Source organism: Vidua chalybeata, chromosome Z (assembly GCF_026979565.1).
Source record: "Vidua chalybeata isolate OUT-0048 chromosome Z, bVidCha1 merged haplotype, whole genome shotgun sequence".
Taxonomy (NCBI): domain Eukaryota; kingdom Metazoa; phylum Chordata; class Aves; order Passeriformes; family Viduidae; genus Vidua; species Vidua chalybeata.
The window spans coordinates 25,157,442-25,179,633 of record NC_071570.1 but is presented as its reverse complement, the minus strand read 5'-3'; the positions used below and the strand labels follow the sequence as shown (position 1 = coordinate 25,179,633).

The window sequence follows — 22,192 nt, the reverse complement described above, 5'->3', positions numbered from 1 at the left end:
TATATACCATATACGTATTTCATATAGTCCTTTGAGAATATGCTCTGAAAAATGTGTTTTATTTCTTTATTGTCTTTGCTAAAAGAATTACTCAAAAATCTATAGTTGTATTTGGAAGACTGCAAGCAGCAGAAGGGGATATAAAAATCCAGAGTTGTTTACCACTGTGGTGGAGAACAAAAGATGAAATGAAGACAGAGTGAATTGTTAGCAAAGTCCTTTTCAAGAGTTGTTTCAGTTTGGTCAGTACTGTCAGGCTACCTTGTAGGATTTAAAAGCCACCAGGATTATACTCTAACCAAGCAATGGTACCTGCATACCTGCAGACACTACCGAGAAGTTTAATAATTCACTTGCTTATGACCTACACATTACCTTCATTGCTAGACATTTACTGTAGCCTTTTTGTACAGAAAGTGTAACAAAATAGGCAAAATGTTAGCACTGGTAAAGCTTAGGGAAAAAAAAAATTGTAAAAAGAGATTAAAATATTAGCAGCAAATACAGCTAACTTGAAATAATTTATTCAAAGGGAATTCTCCCAGATAATCTTAATACGGGCTAAGCCCTTTTCTGAAATACATGCATAAACTGAAATTGTAGTCTGATGAGAGAACACTGCTGGGATTATGGCCTACATCACACTTTTGGTAGGATGGGCGTTTCTAATGTTATTTCTATGTATAAGATGAACAAAAATATTTGTCAACAGAGTCATAGCCATGTTATTACAGTAAGATACCAACTGAATTTCTTTAAACCTGGTGCAATATTTAATCAAAGTTATTTCAAAGTAAGGAATAATATACATGTTCTGTTGAAGATTTGCAGCAACTTTTAATGGCACGGTTTCCTACATCCCTGGAATTATGGATTCCATTAGGCTGCATCATCTGACTCACTGGATAGTTAACTGCATGCTTCTATTGATCTGGGCACCAAGCTTGACTGTATCCCATTCATTAACTCAATAACTTAAGTTATTAAGCCAACAGCATTGTTTCACAATGAGTCACTTGGTTTTAATGGTCCACCTTTATAACTCTTCTGTCAAAAGCATGTCTCATTAAATCAACCATCAATCAAATGGAAGGCTCAGAAAGTGTTAGTAAACGTAAGTAACAACAAACCAGAATAGCTGAGTGGTTGAAGATTCCATTTTGACTTCTTGTCCCATTTCAGTCCTGCATGAAAACTTCTGGGAGATTTCTAACATATTCAGGAGGTGCATTATTACAGTAACACCACACTGAAGTTTTTAATCTATATTCTGTGTAAGATGGGGAATTAACAGGATAAATTATTACGCAGCTGTACCCTAAGGAGTACATTCAAGGGTTAGTTGAACTCATACCCTTGACACCTTAATATTTTTAATATTACATACATGCTTACTTACCGGCAAATACGTCAAAAAATGAACTTGGAGCAGCAGTATATTTGCAATCATCTAGTAAATATAACCTAAATGAAAAAGAGAAGACTGATGTATTTAAAACACTGAAATTCAATGAAAGGTGAAGAAACATGAAGTATTTAGAAGAGCAAGCTATGACTATACAACTACTTAGCACCAAAGTGCTCCATAGTACAGCACCTCCTGTGGTGGTGTTCTGATCACAAAGATCTTCTCCACTCTTGTTATAATATACAACAGAAAAGATAATTGGTGGAAGGGTGTGAAGCCAAGCTAATAAGATTATGTGGTATCTCAAGAAAGTTATCTTAGGACAGCATATATAAGAATAGATGGCACTTATGTCTTTAATAAACCAAAGACAGCTTTTAAGTATTACCATACTTACAGAAGAGCAACTGTTTGGGATTGAGTTCATGCAAGACAGTAAATGAAATAATGAAAGCTATTGGTCTGGATGGGTGTTTTAGCTGCCTAAGTAGGAAATAGCCAATGAAATATTGTGAAAAAAAAAGTGAAATGATTTGGCTATACAAATCCTTAATTAAGACTGAACATTAACATGGTCAGTGAATGGGCTTGCATTTGAGCAAAAGTAATACTATGTGAAAATGATTCTTACCTTTGATTCTTAACATCCATAGACTGACACACTGATGCCTACTAATGCCAGCCATCAGCTTTAGCAAACAGAAAAAAATCTGTAAACCTCAGTGTCCTTGTCACTACAATAAAACTCTTAAAGCCTAATTCCTTCTGAAGACATGTAGTAACAATTTGGAAGGCCTCCTGTTTGCTCACACAGAAGACATTGGAGGTTTAATTTTTGTTGTGTTGTTTTTATGTGGTTTTTTTTTTTTTCTGTGGGTTTTTTGTGTTTGTTTGTTTTAAAGGTACAAAAGTAGCCTATGGGTCTTAATCATCTTAAATCATCTTAAAAGATGCCTATGGGTCTTAACCACAATAACTAAACCCTGAGTTATTACATCAGGCAATTGTCTGTGTTAAATATTGCCTTTTTTTCATGGAATGAGAAACAGTTACCTGACTGAGTGAATGCTAGCAACACAATTGAGAGCTATGGTCTAAGGTTCCAGCTGGCTTCCATCTGGTTTCGGCCCAATGATGAAAACAGGTTTGGTGTGCAAGGATAAGGAGGATGGAGATAAACAAAATTAAAATTGGCTACATATTCCTATGGCAGAGCACTACTAGAGAAAAGTGATGCAACTGTTTTATTGCCTTTTGCTAAGATATGTAAAGAATTTTAAAAAATGAATACTTTAATATTTAATTTATCCTATGGTTAATGTAATCTTCCAAAGCTAGAAGGAAAAGGTGCATATATTTACAGACATGATTCCAAAATGTTCACTTGAGCATGTACATTTAAGAATGAAAAACATATACGCAAGACAATGACCATCAATACATTAAGGAGACAAAAACCCCAACGCGTAAAATGACTCAAAAGCTCCATTTGAGATATTAATTTTATTAAGACACTGAAAGATGTGTTTCTAGGAAGAAAAATACATTAAAATTTAGTTGTAAAACATTTTCCCACTATTTTTTGTGGTTTAGTTCATAAGCAAAATCCTTTTTTAAATGGTATCCTTCACTATGTTTTGAGTTTTCAAACTACAGAATCCTTTAGTTTCTATATCTGTAAGTCACAGAAACTTCTCAGTAAGTCAACATAAATGTAGGGCTGAAAGATAGCTTTACCCTGTTAAGACAACAGTTAATAATAATTCCAGGGTAAAAGGACAGGTAAATAAATCTCACTTCCATTTGTGTAATTTATCACAGAAATAAAATTCTATTTAGTATTTCTATTAAACACAGAGGGTGCAGAGAGAAATAAGGAAAATTAAAAAAAATTGGCGTAAGTTACAGTAACACTGCAGTAGTAATGCACCCAAATTAACCTGTATGCCTTAAACACAGGAAGACTGAGTTCACCTCTATATTTAATACAGGAAATTTTATGACCATTCATTTTGACAAGGAGCACGAAGAGAAGGAAAAAATAGGTAAAACATCAGTATAACATCATCTTATTCCCATTTTTTAATATATTTTGAAGTATGGAAATACATATTTCCATATGTTTAAAAAATAGAAATTAAGATGTGGAAAGTAATATTTATACCTGAAGACCTATATCTATAGAAAAAGATAAATATATCTATAAATACCTCAATTTTAATTTTTCACAATTCAAATTGAAGTCTGGTAGGCAAAGAGTTGATGTCACCAAAAAAAATCTTGAAAAACTGTGACTCAGAAATAATTCCTTATATGCCTTCACTTATACATCTGTGTAGTAGTACATGTGCAGCATAATTAGATCTCCTTTGCTTAAATTGGATGGATTATAGGAAACTACTTAATTTTAAGTCTGTCATTATTCAGATTAACATTTGGATGTCTTTGGAGAGGTTTCAACAGTCTATACTGCTCATTTTATGCAGAACAAGGGTAAATGCCTGTGAAAGATCAGTCCCTTACAATGCAGTATGCTTCATTGTGAATCATTCTGGGATAACAAAAGCTACCAAAAACTAGTCTGTGAGCACTTAACATACATAAATTATTTTCTACACACTCTTATGCCTATTGAAATACCTCTTCACTCAAATACAACTTTAAATGTCTTTTTTTAAAAAAGAAATACCATGATATACAATTATGTGCAATCTTTTGCACCATTCCACAAGCTTTGCCACATTCATTTCCCGTACTCAAAATGTACTTCATCCTTTTCACATTTTTAAATACAGGTAGTAATTAACCTCAGACTCAAAATTAGAGGCCATGGCTTAAAATCAGGTGTTGAGCTGACAGTAGAAGACTTGAACAAATTACTACAAACTATGTCAGAACATGAGGTGAGTGGGAATGTCTATCTGAAAGTAAGCTAAACTTCTCCAATTGCCTCCCACACAGCCACTGATATGTTCAGCCACCAGGAACTGATACTTCTGCTAAGCAGCTTAGTCTCTACACTGCTGTTCCATGGCTTTCTCTTGTTTCTTGAAATGGAAGCCCTTCATTTAAGCAGAGTTTCAGCCAAGTGTACAAGTAATTAGTTTCTACTATAAATTTCATTTTAGTATTTATATCTATGCATTTTATTGCCCATACTAGTCAGTTGCTTATATAGTGTAATGACTAAGTTCAATAAAATGATCAATAGATAAGCAATCTGTGCTAGACATATGTAATGGTCTAAGTTGCCTACATGCTATTGACCAACTGTTAAATATCAGAAGTGAACATAAAATGTTCAACTCCACATGAATGGATTGAAAGAAACTGTTGTTTCATATTTTAGAGACTTCTAAACTGTAGAACTTCCTAAAGTTCTGTAAGAACAACTCTTTAAATAATTTGTATTACCATGATCCCATGAAAGCTAGATAAAATTAGACTAAGACCACTGCAAATTTTGGTTCAAGGTCTTGAATAATTTTAATTTATTTCTGGTTTACTCATTGTTTAATTATTCACGTTATTTATAGCCCAGGAAATAAGTACAACATTTTTCTCCCCTTTCCCATTTGGTCAGACTTAGCAAGTATTAACTGTTTCAAGAAACATAGTTAATGTAACATTTCTCAGTAGTAAAGTAGTTACCACTTATCACCCAACAGGTTATAATTTCAATCCATCTAAACCTCCTTTTCATACATTGATCTACCCTCAAGCAGCGTGAAGTATCTAAACTAAGCTAACATTAAATTATCCAAAAACCATTCTCTTTCAGATAAAATGAAAATCCTTATTCAGAGCTTCTAGTATCTACACTTGTAAATTAAAAGGGTGTACTACAGGATAAAGCAAAACATAAATAGAACAATAAATTTTAATCATTCATCAAAAATTGGAATGCAACATCTATATTTCAACAACTTTATTAACATAGTCAAGCAGTGATTAACATTCACATCTATTATGTCACATCATACAAATGTAAATACAAAATTACTACAGTACAATATATATTCTCTGCATGATCCAAAATATTTGGTGGCCCCAAAAACTCTTTTAAAATTCAGCAGCTTATCAAAAATTAAAACCATATTCTATTTAAAATGAAGTTCTGTTAGCACATAGGCAGACTTCAAGAAATATCACTCAATTTAGTACAGTTTGAGAGGTTGCAGGAGGATATGTTTGAAGGAAACATTCCAACATTGTGGCAGATACAGAAACATAAGATTTAAAGCTTTCAAGCAAAACTTATACAACCTAAGTTGTCAGCAGAAAGATCTGGTCACCTCTAATTTAAAACTATTTTGTGTACTTCATCCAATTTAAAATTTTAGAAGTCTCTAGTATCAGTAAATCGGACATATATACAACATAACTATCTATCTCTTTCCACAAACAGATACCACACTGCAGATTTCAACAGCCAAATAAACCTCCTTATACCAATCTTTTTATTCTCATTGCTGTCCTCACAAAAACCACCCAAACCTTGTTAATTTTGTTGCGCACTCAAAATAAGGAAATAGATACCTAAAGCAAAAAGTAGCACAACAGAACAAGTTTGTAGAAAAATGGTACTATACTCTAAGTGCTGAATTCTTTGAGATGTGGATTTGGCTTACTTAAAGCATACTGTAACACCACACAGGGATTCATCCTATAAAGCCATTTCAAACTTCCCTCATTTACATACATTCAAGTGAGTGAATATCACTATTCTAGAAGAATATACAAAGCAAGTAAAGAAGAGTACTTGCCTCAGTTCCCCATTTAAAACTGGCTTGCTTCAACCGTTAAGTGCAAAGAGCAAGCATCAGTGGCAGACAAAATGCAGTTTCTACTGGAGAATACATAGGCGACTGAAGGATACAAATCATCCTGGAGAATGCATAGGTGAGAGAAATACATAGCTACTGAACAATCTTTATTTATTTAGGGTGAGATTATGTAATATTATAACAAATATGTGTGCAAACTACATCAGCATCTATCTGAGATTAACTGCAGGATGTTTTGCCATTTCACTGTAGAGCTTAACCTTCATTTAAGACAAAAAGTCACACTTTAGACCCTATATAAAAGCCTTCTATCATCCTCATGAAAGAGATAGTATGAAAGCAGTTAGTGTTAAGTTACAACTTCTTTCCTTGAAAATACCTGAAACAAAAGATTTCCAATTTAATGTTGCATTTAAAGCATTTTTAAAGAAATATTTCAGTTGTTTGAATATGGATGCATTCTCCTTAAGGGAAGAACGTTTTTGCACCTTATCTGTTAATACATTCAATATGAATATTATAGGTGAAGCAAAAGTCATTAATATCCCACAGCAGAAGTTAATTTAGAGTAAGTTTAAGACAAGAGGAGCTGCCTAAATGAAATACATAAACTGGTAAAATTACAACACATTTCTATTAGCATGTGTTCTGAACGAAAAGGGTACAAGAGTATTCACCTGAGATAAAGCTAGTATTTGAATATTTCTAAGTAGCAATGAGTTTTGCTTGAGGAAAGCCACTTGACATTTTAAAATATACATTTTACTATTATACAATATATGCAGTTTAAGTAATTAGAACTGATACTAACATGAAAGTCCTAAAAAAAAATCACAGTGTGTATCAATATTATTAGTCACAAAATTTATGCTACTTCATAACTTTTAAAAATTATAACGATTACAAATTTTAATCTACTCTTTTAAAAGTGATCTTCTGAGTACAAGCTTCAAGAAGCAATGAACTAAAGTATAAGAATTAGTTTCTTACAATTTAAATATATACATACTCACTGATTAAGAAAATAATCAAGCTTTGGAAAAAAAAAAAACAAAAAAAAAACAAAAAAAACACAAAAAAACCTGATTACTTTTGCTTGCCACTGGTTAAAATAATGAACTAGTCTAATCTGTTTTCCAAAATGAAATGAGTGGTTTCCTGATTGTGTTATGAAAAAAAATTAATATTGAACTTCACTTAAGACTAATTTAACAGCAATTCTGAACTGCCAAAAAGATGCATTTATAAGGATTTTAAACATACTTTCTGTTACCAACTTAGGTTGATCAGCAGCTTTTTTTCACTCTCAGAATCCTTCAAAAAGGGAAACTCAAAACAGGAAAAAGGCATATATAAAAACAGTAAACACTGACCTCCTGAGGTTCCTACAACAAAATTATTCAAGTAGAAAATCTACACCATTACATAGCAGCGGCTATTTCTGTAGTTTAGCACACTAACAGCACTTTTTCAGTGTGTAAGGAGCAAATGAAGTAAGCCGTGCTTTTAGCATGCCAAGAGGCAGAAACACTGGAATGTAACAAAGACAAACTCACAATTCTACCAGAACATTCAGTCAACATTCAAGAACTATCAAGACTACACCACAAGAATTAAGATGCTTTTTATATATCCCATGATGCAATAATTCAGTTTTAAATATTAATGCTGTTTCAGAACTTCTCTTACCTCACCCTAAAAGGATTCTGCAAATCTCTGCACTATATTATGCATTAAGAATATGGTTTATTTGCTTTAAAATATACCATGAGAGAACTTACTGATACAAAACACTATTTTGTTTATTCCTGTACTAGTTATTCCTACCCTTTAAAATTATTTTCCTTGCTGTCATAACAGATCAGTTCACATCTGTTTAATACAAATATGTATTAAAACAAATATGTACAAAAGTGGCATCCTAAGCTAATCCAAGGTGAGGTGGAGTAGTTTTATTTGGTTAAAAGGGGCTTTCTGAAATTTAAGAAGTTTTAGTTAAACCCAGATTTTGGTTGTTATGCTACTGTATTATTTGGGTAGGTTTTCTATTCTAAAAACTTTTTAATGTAATTTCTCTGAAACTCTTCCTTAATGTTCAAACACACTTAAAATTAAAGCAAGTTTGGGTCTAAAATAATATACCACTTTGCCAAATGTTGGGCAGGGATGTTCCCTTTCAAAATTAAAGGTTTTTTAAATTGAATTTTACTAATTTATATCAGAGTTATTAGTTGAGAAGGTATTTTTGGTTTGCTATCAAGGTAATGTGACTTGAAAGCAAGTTGTCACATGCAATTTTGAACAAATTGAATGAATACTATGTACTGGTATTATCAAATATATTTCATACAGTACATGTCCAAACTATGCTTCAGGTATAAGCCACTAAAATTTGCAAAGCCAAAAAAAAAGGTGGGGGGACGGTGACAGGACATAAAACATGCATGTGATCATGCACTGGAAAAAAAAAAAAGTCTAAACTCTTTAAACAGCATTTATAAATTCATACTCACACAGCTCAAACTTCAGTGCAATGGCTAAATCATTCAACAGTCAAAGAACAGAACCATGCAAAGAAGAGCAAGTTCTTAAAAAAGCCCCAACCAAAAAAAACCTCAAAGCAAACAAAACCAAAACCAAAGCAAACAAAAAACAAAACCCCAAAGTCCCAAAGAAAAACAAACAAAAAACCCAAACAAAAAACCCCACAACCCCCTCCAAGACCCCGCAAAACACACACAAAAAATCCCAAAAACCAACCAATGAAAGAAAGAAAAAATAAAAGAAAACAAAACAAAAAAACAAACCAGAAAACACCAACTAAACAAAAAAACTGTTATCCATTATCCAGTATTCATTCTGCAATGCAAAGGTGAGAAACTAAATCTACAAAAAGGCTGTTATGGCTTAATTTTGTTTTGCAGATTAATAATGCAGCACTTGAAAAATGGAAAGGTGTGGCTTCACCTCTGACCAGCAGAGCTAAAAATCTCTCCATTTTCCTTTATCATCATGGGATACTCTTTAGGCAATCTAAATTAATAAAGACTTGCCACTTTCAGATGGACACAAGATCAAGTGTACCAGTTAGGATTTCACATTCACAGTACATAAGAAAATACACATGGAAGGAAAAGTAAAGCGTTAACTTAACAAGGATTTATTCACAGGAATACATGTAAGTAGAGAAAAAAAAAACACAACAGAAAAGCTAAACAAATGAAATGAAGAGGATCCAAACCAACTTTCACTCTGTAGCTTTAAACTTGCACCCCTGTGCATTTAACTACATCACAAAGGGCCACCAACATGCGCCGATACAGTGTAGATACCCTGCATTACATCCATTAACTTAAACATCTTTTAAGATCATGCTTTGAACAAAAAGAAAGCGTAGAAGATAATACGTTGAGTGGGAATAAACACAAATATAGCAATCTTGTAATCAACTTCTACAATTGTCTTTACGTGCCAACTAACATTTATGCAGCCTTTAACGGGTCTTACCATGTAATTCATTTTAGAGATTCTGATAAAATCACTAGTATATAACCATGCAGAAAGCACATCACACTGACAGCACAGAGGCAAATATTTTGCACAGCTATATCAGCTTTCCACATTGTGCAGGTTACACACAATACAATATCAATCTTATTCTTAACAGATCCTAAAAAGGTATTTCAAGGCCTAATTGTTAACTACAGTACTTTATATCTATATTCTTAATAAAAATAAATTCCACTGAATCTTAAAAAGGAATTTTAAATGCAGGGCTATATTGAATTGGTAAACTGCAACACAAAACTGGTGCAACATAGGTAAATGTATACCAATTTCACTCTATGTGATGCAAGCATGCTACTTTCCCACTAATTAAAATTACTTCTGATCACTATGAGCCAGAATGCATGCCTGAACCTTAAACTGCAAGTTAAGAATAATGCCTTACTCTAGAAATCAAAACTAACAAAGTACAATAATAAAATCGTATCCACTACCTTGGTTGTTTTTCTTAATGTAAAAATTAAGATGTCAATCTTTCCTTTGCAGTGTCCCTCTCCTTACCCCAAAAATGAAAGGAGTGACTTATTTGGCAGCTTGCAGGTTGCTTCATTTTGTCCAAGTTAACCTTTATTATTTTACGATGGGGTTTCTATACTGTACACTGCAAGTGCCTGTTCCTAATACAGACACAAGCTGCATTTTAACTGTACTAACTTCGTTTGTGTAGTTCTTCATTAACATGCAAATATCTAGGAATCCCATCAAGCAGGATGAAATAATGTAGAAAACCCTTACTTAAAAAAACAGAAAACAAAAAAGAAAGCCTTTTACTGTTTGTGACCCCCATTCTTAGGTTTCCTTTATTGTGCGCAAAATATTTTTCCTCTTTACGTATCCCTATGGTTCAATTATATGGTTTCTTATTTTGATACAAATCCCCACAATATTCCAGAATGTGCTGTTTTGTGACTAGATTCTTTTTTTTTTTCTTCACATCCAGTGCAGAGGTGTAATAGGAGACAGATTTCCACCCACAAAGGCTCCAGATGTTAAAACATTTCCCAACATCGACTTAATACAGTGACGGCAACACCTCCCTCCCGCCCCTCCCAGTAGGGTTGGGATTGTACTGTATTCCCTACTGGTTTACCCTTCCCCCTAGTAAAGGGTAACATTTTCCCTGGGTGCAGAGGCTCCCTCATAGTCTCCCAGACTGAAGGACCTGTAAAAAGAAAAGATAACAGTAAAATTAAATCTTACCTGGAACCTCTGGCAGATAGGTACACAAAGAGTCTTTTTCAAGCACTAAATGCCAACCTCTAACTTAAAAATGGATTTGTGCCTTATGTTCCCTTTTAGATCTGTTAAGAAACCAGCCCATTTGTATTGGATAAATTATTATTCATGAAACAACAATATATGCTTTGAAGCTACATTGACAGTTCCACTATTGTGTTAAACTTAGATTTAAGATAAAAGCATTCTAACCAGTATTACCATTTTTAGCACAAAATTATGAGGTAGCTATGACACTGACAAAAAGTATTAAACATATCTGCAATTGACCTAGCAGCTTCCCTTTTGAGTGGATTAAACAAGATGGCCATAGCTTCTCTGCAGTTAAAACTAAAACAATGGCAGATTTTATCACTTTGGTTTCCTTTTTTCATCAAGAACAGAAAACATTCTTATGTCAGAACTAAAATGCCCTCATTGATAAGTATGTAGCTGTTTTATTTTTAATCCATTGTTCCGATCAAACTTGTAATGCAAAAATTGTATGACACTGACTTTGAAAAAATCTTAGGCTGAATTTTAAATAGTTGTCCATTCCAACACTAAACAGAACTGCATGATTCACTCTGATAATTTCAGTACAAAAATTCTACTAGAAGTATCAAATTTGTATAATGACAAAAAGAATAAATTTAATTCACTTTCTTTCTTGGGTAATATAATAGTTATCACGTATGGGAAATTTGCTTTATACAGCATACACAGGTAGCATACAAAGCAAGGTGGTATAATAATAGAGGTACTCTGGAATGCACTTTCATTGTTCTTTGTCGAAGCTGAATCATTCTCCACACAGAAGTGTCTAACAATTCTGAGCTGACACACACAAATGGAACATGGCAATAAAAAACATACATCAGCCTCCCCCAATATCAAGCTTTACAGTTACTGTAGTTATTAGCATAGCATTCTTTATTCAGTAGAAAGATCATTTAGCATGTAGTTAGGAGGCCATTAGACTTCTTATAGTGTGCTAACAAACCTGCTTTCTTATCCTAGGAGAGCACTCCCACTTAGACCACATCTGCCATCTATTAATTTATAACATATAAGGTAGCCTGTGTCTTTAGCACGATGACTTGATGATCATATTCATCACTTTGCTTATTAAACTTGAACCAGCACTTTGTTATACCTACACTTTCAACTTTCTTGATAAACTAATGTGTGTATCATAGACTCAGTTTTTCTTTCTTTCTGTAACAATAAAAAAAAAATCAGACAAATGCTTTTGCTACAGTCACCATCATTTAGGTATATTATCATCCATTCTTTCCTTCATATAGGAAGCAGTAGCTCAGCAATTCTAGACTGATGAATTAATTATATTTCATACGATGCAAACAGGGAGGAAGTCCCAGTTCTCTTTGGCAAGCAAGACTCATGTGCTTACCTCTAATTATGGGACTGCAGCTACAGTGCATGAGGTTAAACTCCATAGTAAGCTGCAAGGCGCTCTTTTAAGGGAAGAGGAAACTGGTCAGAGAAACGCCTCCAATTCTCATCCCCAACTTGATTTTTAAATCCATGAAGAATCTACAAATGAGAAAGGGAAAAAAAAAGCAAGAAATAGAGGTTACATTATTTACTAGCTTCATATGTAGTAAGCCACAAACTGCCGAGTTGTACATCTGGCAATTTGAATTCTCCAATATCACACTGAAATGCTACAAAGAAGCAAAGGAAGTAGAGCAAGATCTTTCTAATGTGTTTTTTTAAAGGTGACACAAAGAATATAGCTACCCAAAGAAACTAGTGTATGTATACGTGTTTATATATATTTTTAATAGGTAACTTAAAGCCCAGGGTTAAGCCATTTCAGAATGTTGATTTGTAATTTTTAAAATTCATTTTTCATCCATCCATCCATCCATCCATCCATCCATCCATCCATCCATCCATCCATCCATCCATCCATCCATCCATCCATCCATCCATCCATCCATCGACATATATTTTAAGACTACTGTGTTCACATTTATTTTTTAATAGATGTGAAGTATGTTGTGGGAAGTTGAATTAAATGGCAGCCAGGTTTTGACAGAATGAATACCTGTCAATTTCTAGCATAAATATAAAATCTTTGAGAACTCTGTTTTCTGCATAGAACCTCTAAGACAACTTCACTAAAAATTAAGCTCTTAAAACCTTCTTTGTTTTGAAATAACAGGGATCCACAGTCAATGGCAATCAAAAGCCAGTGAAAGAGGAAAACAAATAATCTACAGGTTTCCGTCTGGACCATTTGATGTAATAAACTAATTGAAAATAAAATTACACTATCAAAAAAAAAATCTTAGTGTGTTATCTCTTTAAACAGCAAGTAAAAGCAAAACATTAGAAAGGACAAAACCAGACAGAATTACTGTTCAACATAGAAAATTATACTAAGAAAATCTAAAGTTTTTTTTTCCTTTTTACACTCAGTGTAACTGAACTGTGGAACAGTCAGTCTGTCATGAACACATCCTCAAATAAAAGGCAATGTCAAAATTCAAGCTCATGGTAACAAGTTCAACACAAGACTGTCAAGCAGAGTTGTTTTTAAACAGATGTAGTGGTAATGGCATTATATGCAACCAGTTAGCTTACTGCTTTTCTCCCTCCCAAAAGCGGGCTCTTTCCTAAACCCAAGGAGTCACATTAATCAGTTGCTAAGAAACTCCTGAAAATCTAAGAATGCTCAGTGACAGACAAAAGGTTATGAGTCAGATTTTAACAATGGCAGCTCATCTATCCATGCTCTTGAAAGTATCTTCTCTTCCCATTCTAGTACTAAAGAATAAAAAGATTTAAAAAAAAACCCAAAACCTGGACAAATCCAGTTTCTTTCCCTTGTTCCTGAAAAGTCGTAATTACTGTTGGAAAAACATCTACTTGGATTACAGCAATCACATATTCCTGAAGAAGTTGTCTAAAAACCCTGTGTGTTATCACTGAAGAAAGCTTTGTCTCCTTTCCTGCAAGGCAAAACCCACAAAACTACTTTAAAATTGCTTGCTTAAGAAAGCAAGAATGTCCTTATGCCAAGTGACCAAGAACCACTCTATTTAGTTTGTACACATTGTTTCCCAAACGGATAACTTGGAAAGAATCTGAAAAAGAGGAGCTTAACCTGCTGAAGGACTGGTGCAAAAACATGCAGTCAGATTCCTTTGGGCAATCACAGACTCTATCCAGGATCCCCTTTTAAGTTGTGATTGGTGTTTCATTCTGCTGATGTTAGAATATTCATAGCCTTTTCTAAATCTAATGTTCCTTGGAAGGAGGCTGGTTATCTGCGAGACTAACTAGGACATCAAGATTTCTGCCTTTGCTCTTAAAGATGGAATAGAAAAGTTCTAGCTTCTGATTTGATGCTCACACATGTCACTAATTGAAGAAAAAGTGCCAATACCAACCCACAATCCTAAAAAGTACTTAAGAATATGCTCAGGTTTTGCTCTAAGAATATCATGAACCTCACTCTTGACATAGAACTTCCTAAATATGGGGATTTCACTTTAGAACTTGTGAGGTAAACCACTTTTCTCTCTCTCTCTCTTGCTCACTCTCTCTCTCTTTTTTAAATTTAAGATTTTGGATATAGGACAAACAGTCCTATAGTTTAAATTCTACTGATGCTTTGCCTAGGGATGTATTCTTAGGTATAACTGTATTTTAGTTTCTTGAAACTTACTCAACCAAGAGGGATTCTGAGGAGGATTAAGCAATCTCGTATTTCAGCAGGAGTTACAAGAAACAAATAAGATACCACTGGGATATTTTTAATTTGAAACTTATGTATGTCTCCAAAATAAAGTAGCCATCTATGTGGCAAAAAATAGTCTTGAACCATACAAATCTCATTTTCTGACAAAAAAATCTTACATGTAATATAAACTCCCCTGTTCTTCCAAATGCAGGAAAAGCATAGCAGGCTGGATATTATGAAAAGCTGTTTGAGGATCATTATCTCTTCAAAAAACACCTCAAGTGAACTTTGCAACTCTTTTAAAAAGTTTGGAATAATCCAAATGCATATAAGAAGATACAGGTTAAAAGAAGAAATCAGGATTTTCATGTTTCTTTGTCTCCATGATCACACACACACAGTAAGTACTAGCAGTGAAACAGAATGATACCAGAAGATATAAAACAACCACCAATAGGATATACTATTATCTTAGCAACCTTACCTTACAGAACATGTCTCGAAGATCATCTTTTGGGCTAATCCATGATGCAACAGCATCACAAAAAAAAATAAAGTCCTACAAGATTAAGCAATCATATAGGTTAGAAACCTCAATTTATACATCTGAAAACAATGCTTGATGTTCATTCTGTGAAGTGGATGATCTTTGATCCTAATTTACAACTGCTTTTGCTTTTATGTATTTATTTTCCACTTAATTCAGACAATGGTAAGTTATTGTGTGCCTGAATGTTCAGCTACAGAAATTGCTGAGTGCCTTAAATTAAACCACAGTGAAACCAACCACAACTCTCCCCTCTACATCACACTAGTATAACTTTAATTCTTTCAGTATACCTACAAATGCAATATCTACTTCCTTTACTCACAAGCAACAAATGTATCTCTCACACATTTCCAGTTAGGGAAAAAAACCTGCTTTATTTATTTAAGTAATTTTTTTTCTGGGACACAGTGAACATTTATCATACAGGTTCAAAACTAAAGCCACCTCAAAACCCCTGTACTCCATTCATCTGCTATCATGCATTACCTCCTTTACATCAGTCTTTAAAAATAATGTTGCTAATGCAAGAAATAGGAACTGAGGATGATTAGAGAGAAAAGATGAGTTAATGAAATGGGTCCTTATTTAACCCCTCTCTGCAAGCTACACAAATGAACAGACAGCAGAAGACTGAAACGTAAAGTACGGAATAAGGCCTAAATGAAATGAGCTGAACATTTCAAAATGAGGCAAACGCTCAATTCTTGTGTTTCAGGAAGAAGAATTCCAAGCAAAGAAAAGGGAAAGATCAGTTTTGTTTTCCTCTTAAAAAATATTACATTGATACAGCTTTACTTTAGAGGTGTGGAGACTAAAGATTAAGTAATATTCTATTCTTCAATTGTACCATTTATTTTAAAGAGATGCATGTTCATTGTCACATTGACTACTTGAAAAATTTATCCAAAGTTGAAACAGAATCTTCCCTACCCAAGTGTTAAGAACAAAAGGGTGGTTACTGGTTTTGTCCTGTTTCCTGTTTTAAAAAGCTAGGTTACATGTGGAAAATGGGTTTAAGAATGCCAACTTTTACCTTATATTTGCATACAGATCCTGCCACAACCTGACAGAAGTATCAAAATACAGTTAATCGAAGTTCATTATTTACATATTCATTGCCAGTAAAAGACAAAAACTCATTTTAACAATACTTCTCCTCTTTCCTTTTTAGATGACCATTACTGAAGAATCATGACACACATTATTAACAATATTAACATTTTGTGCTTCTTGACTTCAAAATAAAGCTACATCATGTACTGCAGGGAATCTCTTCAAGGTAAACTGTTTCATACTCCACATACAGCTTTCACTAAATTTCACATGACTAAAGGAAAGTAAGCATCTACTAATGTATCTTACTTGGACTACTCCACTGGGGTTGACAGTAATCATGGTACATATCCCACGGAACGCTGAATCCTTTTCCTCATTGTCTCTTATGTTTCGCAGAGAGGTGCACCTAACAAATTGGAAAGCAAAACTTAGATAACTATTACTTTTCTTCAACCAAGTCAAAACTAAATGACAGTATCTGATGGAATAAGTCACACTGATAAGATGATCTGAAACACAATTTTGAACACTTAGAAAAATACTTGTGGTACACAGTTTTTACTAGCATAATATCATTAGGCATCACCTCCAGAATCTGGCTTTTTGTTATACTGTAGTCAGAAAGTGTGACCTCTATTCCATTAAATACAAAATAAACATGTATCTGAAATACTTATAGAAACTATCATTATTAGAAGCGGAACATAAAATACTGTCACAGTATGAATTATGTCAGATACCACTTACAGAACAGTTACTGAACTTTTAACAGCAGCAAGCAAGCTATTTTATACATAACAAATCTATAAACATATATTCCTTACAGCATTTCAAGCCTCAGACTGAATTTTAGGTAATGCACAGTTTAAATTTTACAATATTTGCATGCATTATATTATCATTCTGGTGGATTTTAAAATGCTCTTTCATAGTCAAGCTTTAACACAGCAAGCATGTGACAATCTTATCCCATGCATAAAGTAGTCGTTAGCCACAACATAAAGAATACATGACGGTGCTACTAAAAACTCACAAACCTGATAGGACAAGATTAGTCACATGGTTGGCAATGATTAAGGATTGAGATTTTGTAACCAACTGAAAATATATCTAAAAGTGAGATAGAGAGAAGAAAGAAAGAAAGAAAGAAAGAGAGTGAAGAAAAATGAATTAAAAAAAAAAGATTGAATAATACACACCAGGGTCTTATAAACTGCTGTAGCATGGGGGCCACCTCTTGAGGACAAACGTAACCAAGACGACCAATTGTTATTGCTAAGGTAACGCAATCACGGTTATACACCACCAAACGCCAACCAAGACATGAGCAAATGAGGGGGGAGGAGAAAAAATAAAGAAAAAACAACAAATAACTCAGAAACAGAAACCAACAGAATCTGTGTATGATAATAAACATAAGATTTCACCAGTGCTGTTTATTACCACCCCCTAAATAAGAGGCAGCAACATATATGGTATACTCTCGAAGATAAAAGAAAAAATTAAAGAAGTATGAGAGAACACCAAAAACACAATTTTAATTTCAAAGGCTTTCTGATGCAAGCAGCCATTCTGTCTCTCTTTTGAGTAATAATTTACAGTAAATTAACCTCTATACATTTGAAGTTTTTATTGAAATGTACTACAATGGATATTTTTTAAAAAAGGAAATTAATTATTTTCAGTATTAGTATCAAGTACTATAAACATTTTATTTTATCCAATGTTTAGAATTCAAGGTTTCTGTAGACCTAATCTATCAGTAAAAATACATTTCCAAATACTTCTACATAGAATATATTATGGTCTGTCTGAAAATCCTAAATAGAACACTTCTCAAATGTTTATCTTCTTCATAATCTCACAGAGAAAATAATTCAAAATGGTTGCTATCTCAAAGCAACTGACTGTAGAACATTAATTCTTTAATCCTAGTATTTCTCCTTCTCACAAAAGTTTTCCTCATAAAATGTACAAGAATCTGACTTCTGATACCAAAGCATGAGGACACATGAAAAGCAAAATTGCTACACTGCATGATTAGGTAGTTTGGCTCTTTGTTCCGAGGGACAGACCAAAGAAAGTATCATTATGCAAATGTGTTTTAATGGTGTTTGCTCAACTCACAAAAGATTAATCTTTAGAAAAAGGAGAGGGTGGGGAATAATGTATCAGAATTACTTGAAGCAAAATACATGAATAATACTAAAATCCAGCAGATTTGTATGAAGCAGAAAAAGGAAACCTATGTTCAAGGGACATACTATGCAACACTGTAATTTAAACAGGCATTTGTGAACAGTATCATGAAACATGCAATAAAGCAGATGATGCTTTCTCAAATAAAAGTTTGGTGTAGGATATCCTAGCAGTCTCTAACATATTAACTTCATGTGATGCAGCTCACATTGGTATTACTCAATTTCCATATACAGTGTCTAAAGTTTTTTAGTATCTTACGAAACTTCACTGAAGTTCAAATGAAAATACAATTTTAAGTTTAATCTGTAAATTCTTACAGCTACAGCCTGAACAAGAAACAGAAATCTCTGTCAAAGTGTGTTTTCACAATTGTTTTCATAATTAATTACACAGCAAGCTATAGCAAAACCAGTAATATTCTTGCACATATTAGTGGTACACAACAAAATATCCCACAACAAACTTATTATAAGTACACCACACTCAACATTTATTTGCAGTTACCCATCCACATTTAAAATAACTATTAAGAGAATTGGAAAAAAAAAAAATCAGTGTTTGGATGCTTCCAAAAATTCTCTTAATGATGGAAGCATACATACATTTAACTATTGGATGCCTCTCAGTTACAGGTATTACACATCCATCAGTGCAGAGGAGGGGAATCAGGGCAGGGGTAAGAAAAACTTATATTGTTAGACTATTACACTATTATACTGTTACACTATTCCACGGTATATTTCACATCTAGGTCTTTGATTCAAAATCTTCTTTTCAAAAAGTAGTCCCTATAATATGCCATAAAATTAGGTAAATTTTCCTTCAAGTTCACCTTCCATACTAAATGAGATAGAGGGGCAGAGAAAGTGGTTCAGCTTTTAAGTTTAGAGAATACAGAAGGAAAAAAATGCTTTGAAAAATCTCTCTCCAAATTATCTCTTACTTTGCTCAAAAAGTATAACCGTATCTTTGTACTTGCATCATATTCAATCATGTCAGATATAGCAACTAAACTGTCATTTTCTTACAAGACAGTTTTCAAACAGAAGGAAAAAAAAATCAATTAGTAAAATAGTAAACAATAAACCCATCGTATTATCTATAAATTTTTGCTCAAGTATGGAAGGTGCTTTTCATACCAGAACAAGGCCTCTATAAATGCAAAAGAAACAAGCCCCAGAAATTCCAATTCAGTAAGGCATTTGGGAATTACTCCCATTTTGGAATGCAAAGTCAGAACATAAAATATGCATGCCATAATTAGAATTCTTTTCAGGAATTTGTTTTTAAGTGACCAGGTAACAGAAATTAATCATAATTTCTGTTATGTCATGGTAAAACTGCCATCACAGATCTAGATTTTTGTGTATGATATTTTAAGTTTATCCTAGAAAAAAGGGCACTTTTTTCTAAATTCAGAGAATTCATTGTTTTATATAGGCCAATTACCTTTTTTCCAACACTAGACATATATATACAGTACACATGTAAAGACATGCATACATCAAAATCAGTGAGAAATTAAGTCTTAAGTGTTACTGCATATATTTGTCATATTTCATACATAAATAAAACTAGAAGAATGACTAAATAGATGATAAATAGATATAATAAATGTTATAAAAGGAGAAAGCAATTAGAATCTAGATATATGATTTGCTGCAAGACTGAGACTTGTAAGAGCTTGTGCGAAAGAGTTGCTTTTGCTTATAAAAGCCAAGTACATAACAAAATCAGTTCTGGTGTGGTTCCCCTATGCAATTTCAAAAATAATTATTAAAAAAAAAATCTTTTTAATTCCCTTCACCATGTACAGGTTATTTTTTGGGTACCTGTGTTCTCTAACAACGTCTTTGGTGTGTTGGGTCTGTTAATTATTTCTACAAGCTGGTGCAAGACCATTGGAATATAAGGCTGCATTTCTATACCTGAAACAACAATTAAAAAATCAGAAGAAAATGACCATTAATATGCACAATGTAAACAGAACATGTACATGTAACTTACTCACAAGGACAAGGATCACAAATGTAATTTAAATATTAACATAAAGGTATCACTTAAAGAAATTCACCCAAAATACCCAGACAAATAATTCTAAATGAACAGAGATTTAAAAAAAAAAATAAATCTTACCCATCTGGATAGAGATTTCTCCAATTGCCCAGGTGGCATTGTTACACACAGAAATGAATTCCGGGTTTAGGTTGGTTCCCAAAATTGGCATGAAATCAGCTAGAAAGAACAACATTTTAAAAACTCATCACACAATACAACCATCTTGTCCCTTTCTTTAGGATTGTGGGGGGGAAAAAAAGGGATGTTTAAGAAAAATATAATGGAAGCCTATTTAAATACTTAAAAAGTGTTACATTTAGATTAACAAGAGCTATATTCCAGCTATTTATCAGATTAACCTGGAATTTAGAACCTAAGCAGATAAATGCAAATATTTTCATATTATGCTTTTAGAATCTTCCTAAAAGGGTTTATCTTTATGTAACTTTTATGTAGAAATCTTCTCTCCTTCCCTTTCCCAGGTGAGAGGAGAGAGAGGAAGAGAAAAAAAAAACACAGCTACAAGCACTAGTTTTATCATATGGCTGAACATCCCCCAAATCACCTAGATAACCATGTATTCAGCTACCCCTGAAAAAACAACCAAGACTAGAAGGCAACTACATCTTTGATTAAACTTTAGAGAAAAGTGAGTCAAAAAGGTCATTATAACATCTGCCAAATAATTTTAAATTCCAAGCCTATCCACACATTAATTTGGCAAGTGCATCTCAACAGTATCTGTAGGAAGAGAAACCAAACATTGTAGAAGTATATCACTGATGCTACTTTCCACAGAAATAAAAAACAAAGCAGAAAAACAAAGTAAAACCTTATCCTCTACCTCATTTTTGGATTTATATATTAGACATATTTTTACTTATCAATAAATTCTAGTAGAACAAAAAGAGTGATAAAAATAAAGAAAAAAATCAACTTTTGCACTGTCCACCAAAATATGAACAACATATTTTCTTTAAAGGAACAAAAGACTAGAGACTTTTGCAGAAAATTACCATGTATCACACCTTAAAAAGGCAACCCACAGAACAAGGAGCATAACAATGGCTAATACAACCTCTTAGATATTTGGAAAACAAGTTATTAAACATGTAAAAGAAACATACCGATGCAAGGTTTAACATGCTGAAAACATGCCTTTGTCAGGTCACCTAACAATGCAAAAGAACTCTGCCGTACCTCAGGCATTTTGTCCTAAAGAGAGGAAGAAAAAAATTACAATTCTAGATGAGTTTCTGATTCTCTGAATAAAGGATGTGTAGATCAAACACCTTGCTCATCTCACCTGCATGCATTGATACATTAGTGTCAGGATATTGCTGCGAGCCACTAGCTGTTCAATGTTGCCTCCAAGTCCTTCAGCTAAACCACTGAGTAAATCAAGAGCTACGATCATGAAATCTTTATCTGGAGCCTCATATTGGTCTGGCTGAGCATTATGCAACTGCAACAAATAAATACACATTTTCAAAATTATACTAGATTTTCTCAGGAGTATGATAAAAAAGCTGCAGAACTGCACGCTCATGTAGATATTCAATTTCCTTGCACAACTCTAATTTCACATAGTTAACACTTTGGTTTAGTGAAGTAACATTGGAATAGTTATAGCA

At 33.3% G+C, this 22,192-nt stretch overlaps 1 protein-coding gene across 4 annotated transcripts in view; it reads right to left on the bottom strand.

Moving 5' to 3' along the window:
• Window positions 1–9,332: 9,332 nt before the first annotated feature.
• Window positions 9,333–22,192, bottom strand: part of TNPO1 (transportin 1) — a 69,543-nt gene continuing 56,683 nt past the window's right edge. For all 4 annotated transcript variants that reach the window (XM_053969022.1, XM_053969023.1, XM_053969024.1 and 1 more), the window contains 9 exons: window positions 21,865–22,023; window positions 21,686–21,773; window positions 20,637–20,735; window positions 20,333–20,428; window positions 17,498–17,573; window positions 16,605–16,704; window positions 15,177–15,251; window positions 12,392–12,534; window positions 9,333–10,924 (listed from right to left, as the gene is read on the bottom strand). In XM_053969022.1, the coding sequence (XP_053824997.1) occupies window positions 12,427–12,534; window positions 15,177–15,251; window positions 16,605–16,704; window positions 17,498–17,573; window positions 20,333–20,428; window positions 20,637–20,735; window positions 21,686–21,773; window positions 21,865–22,023 (801 nt within the window). In that variant the 3' untranslated portion in view covers window positions 9,333–10,924; window positions 12,392–12,426. The remainder of the gene's footprint in view (window positions 10,925–12,391; window positions 12,535–15,176; window positions 15,252–16,604; window positions 16,705–17,497; window positions 17,574–20,332; window positions 20,429–20,636; window positions 20,736–21,685; window positions 21,774–21,864; window positions 22,024–22,192) is intronic.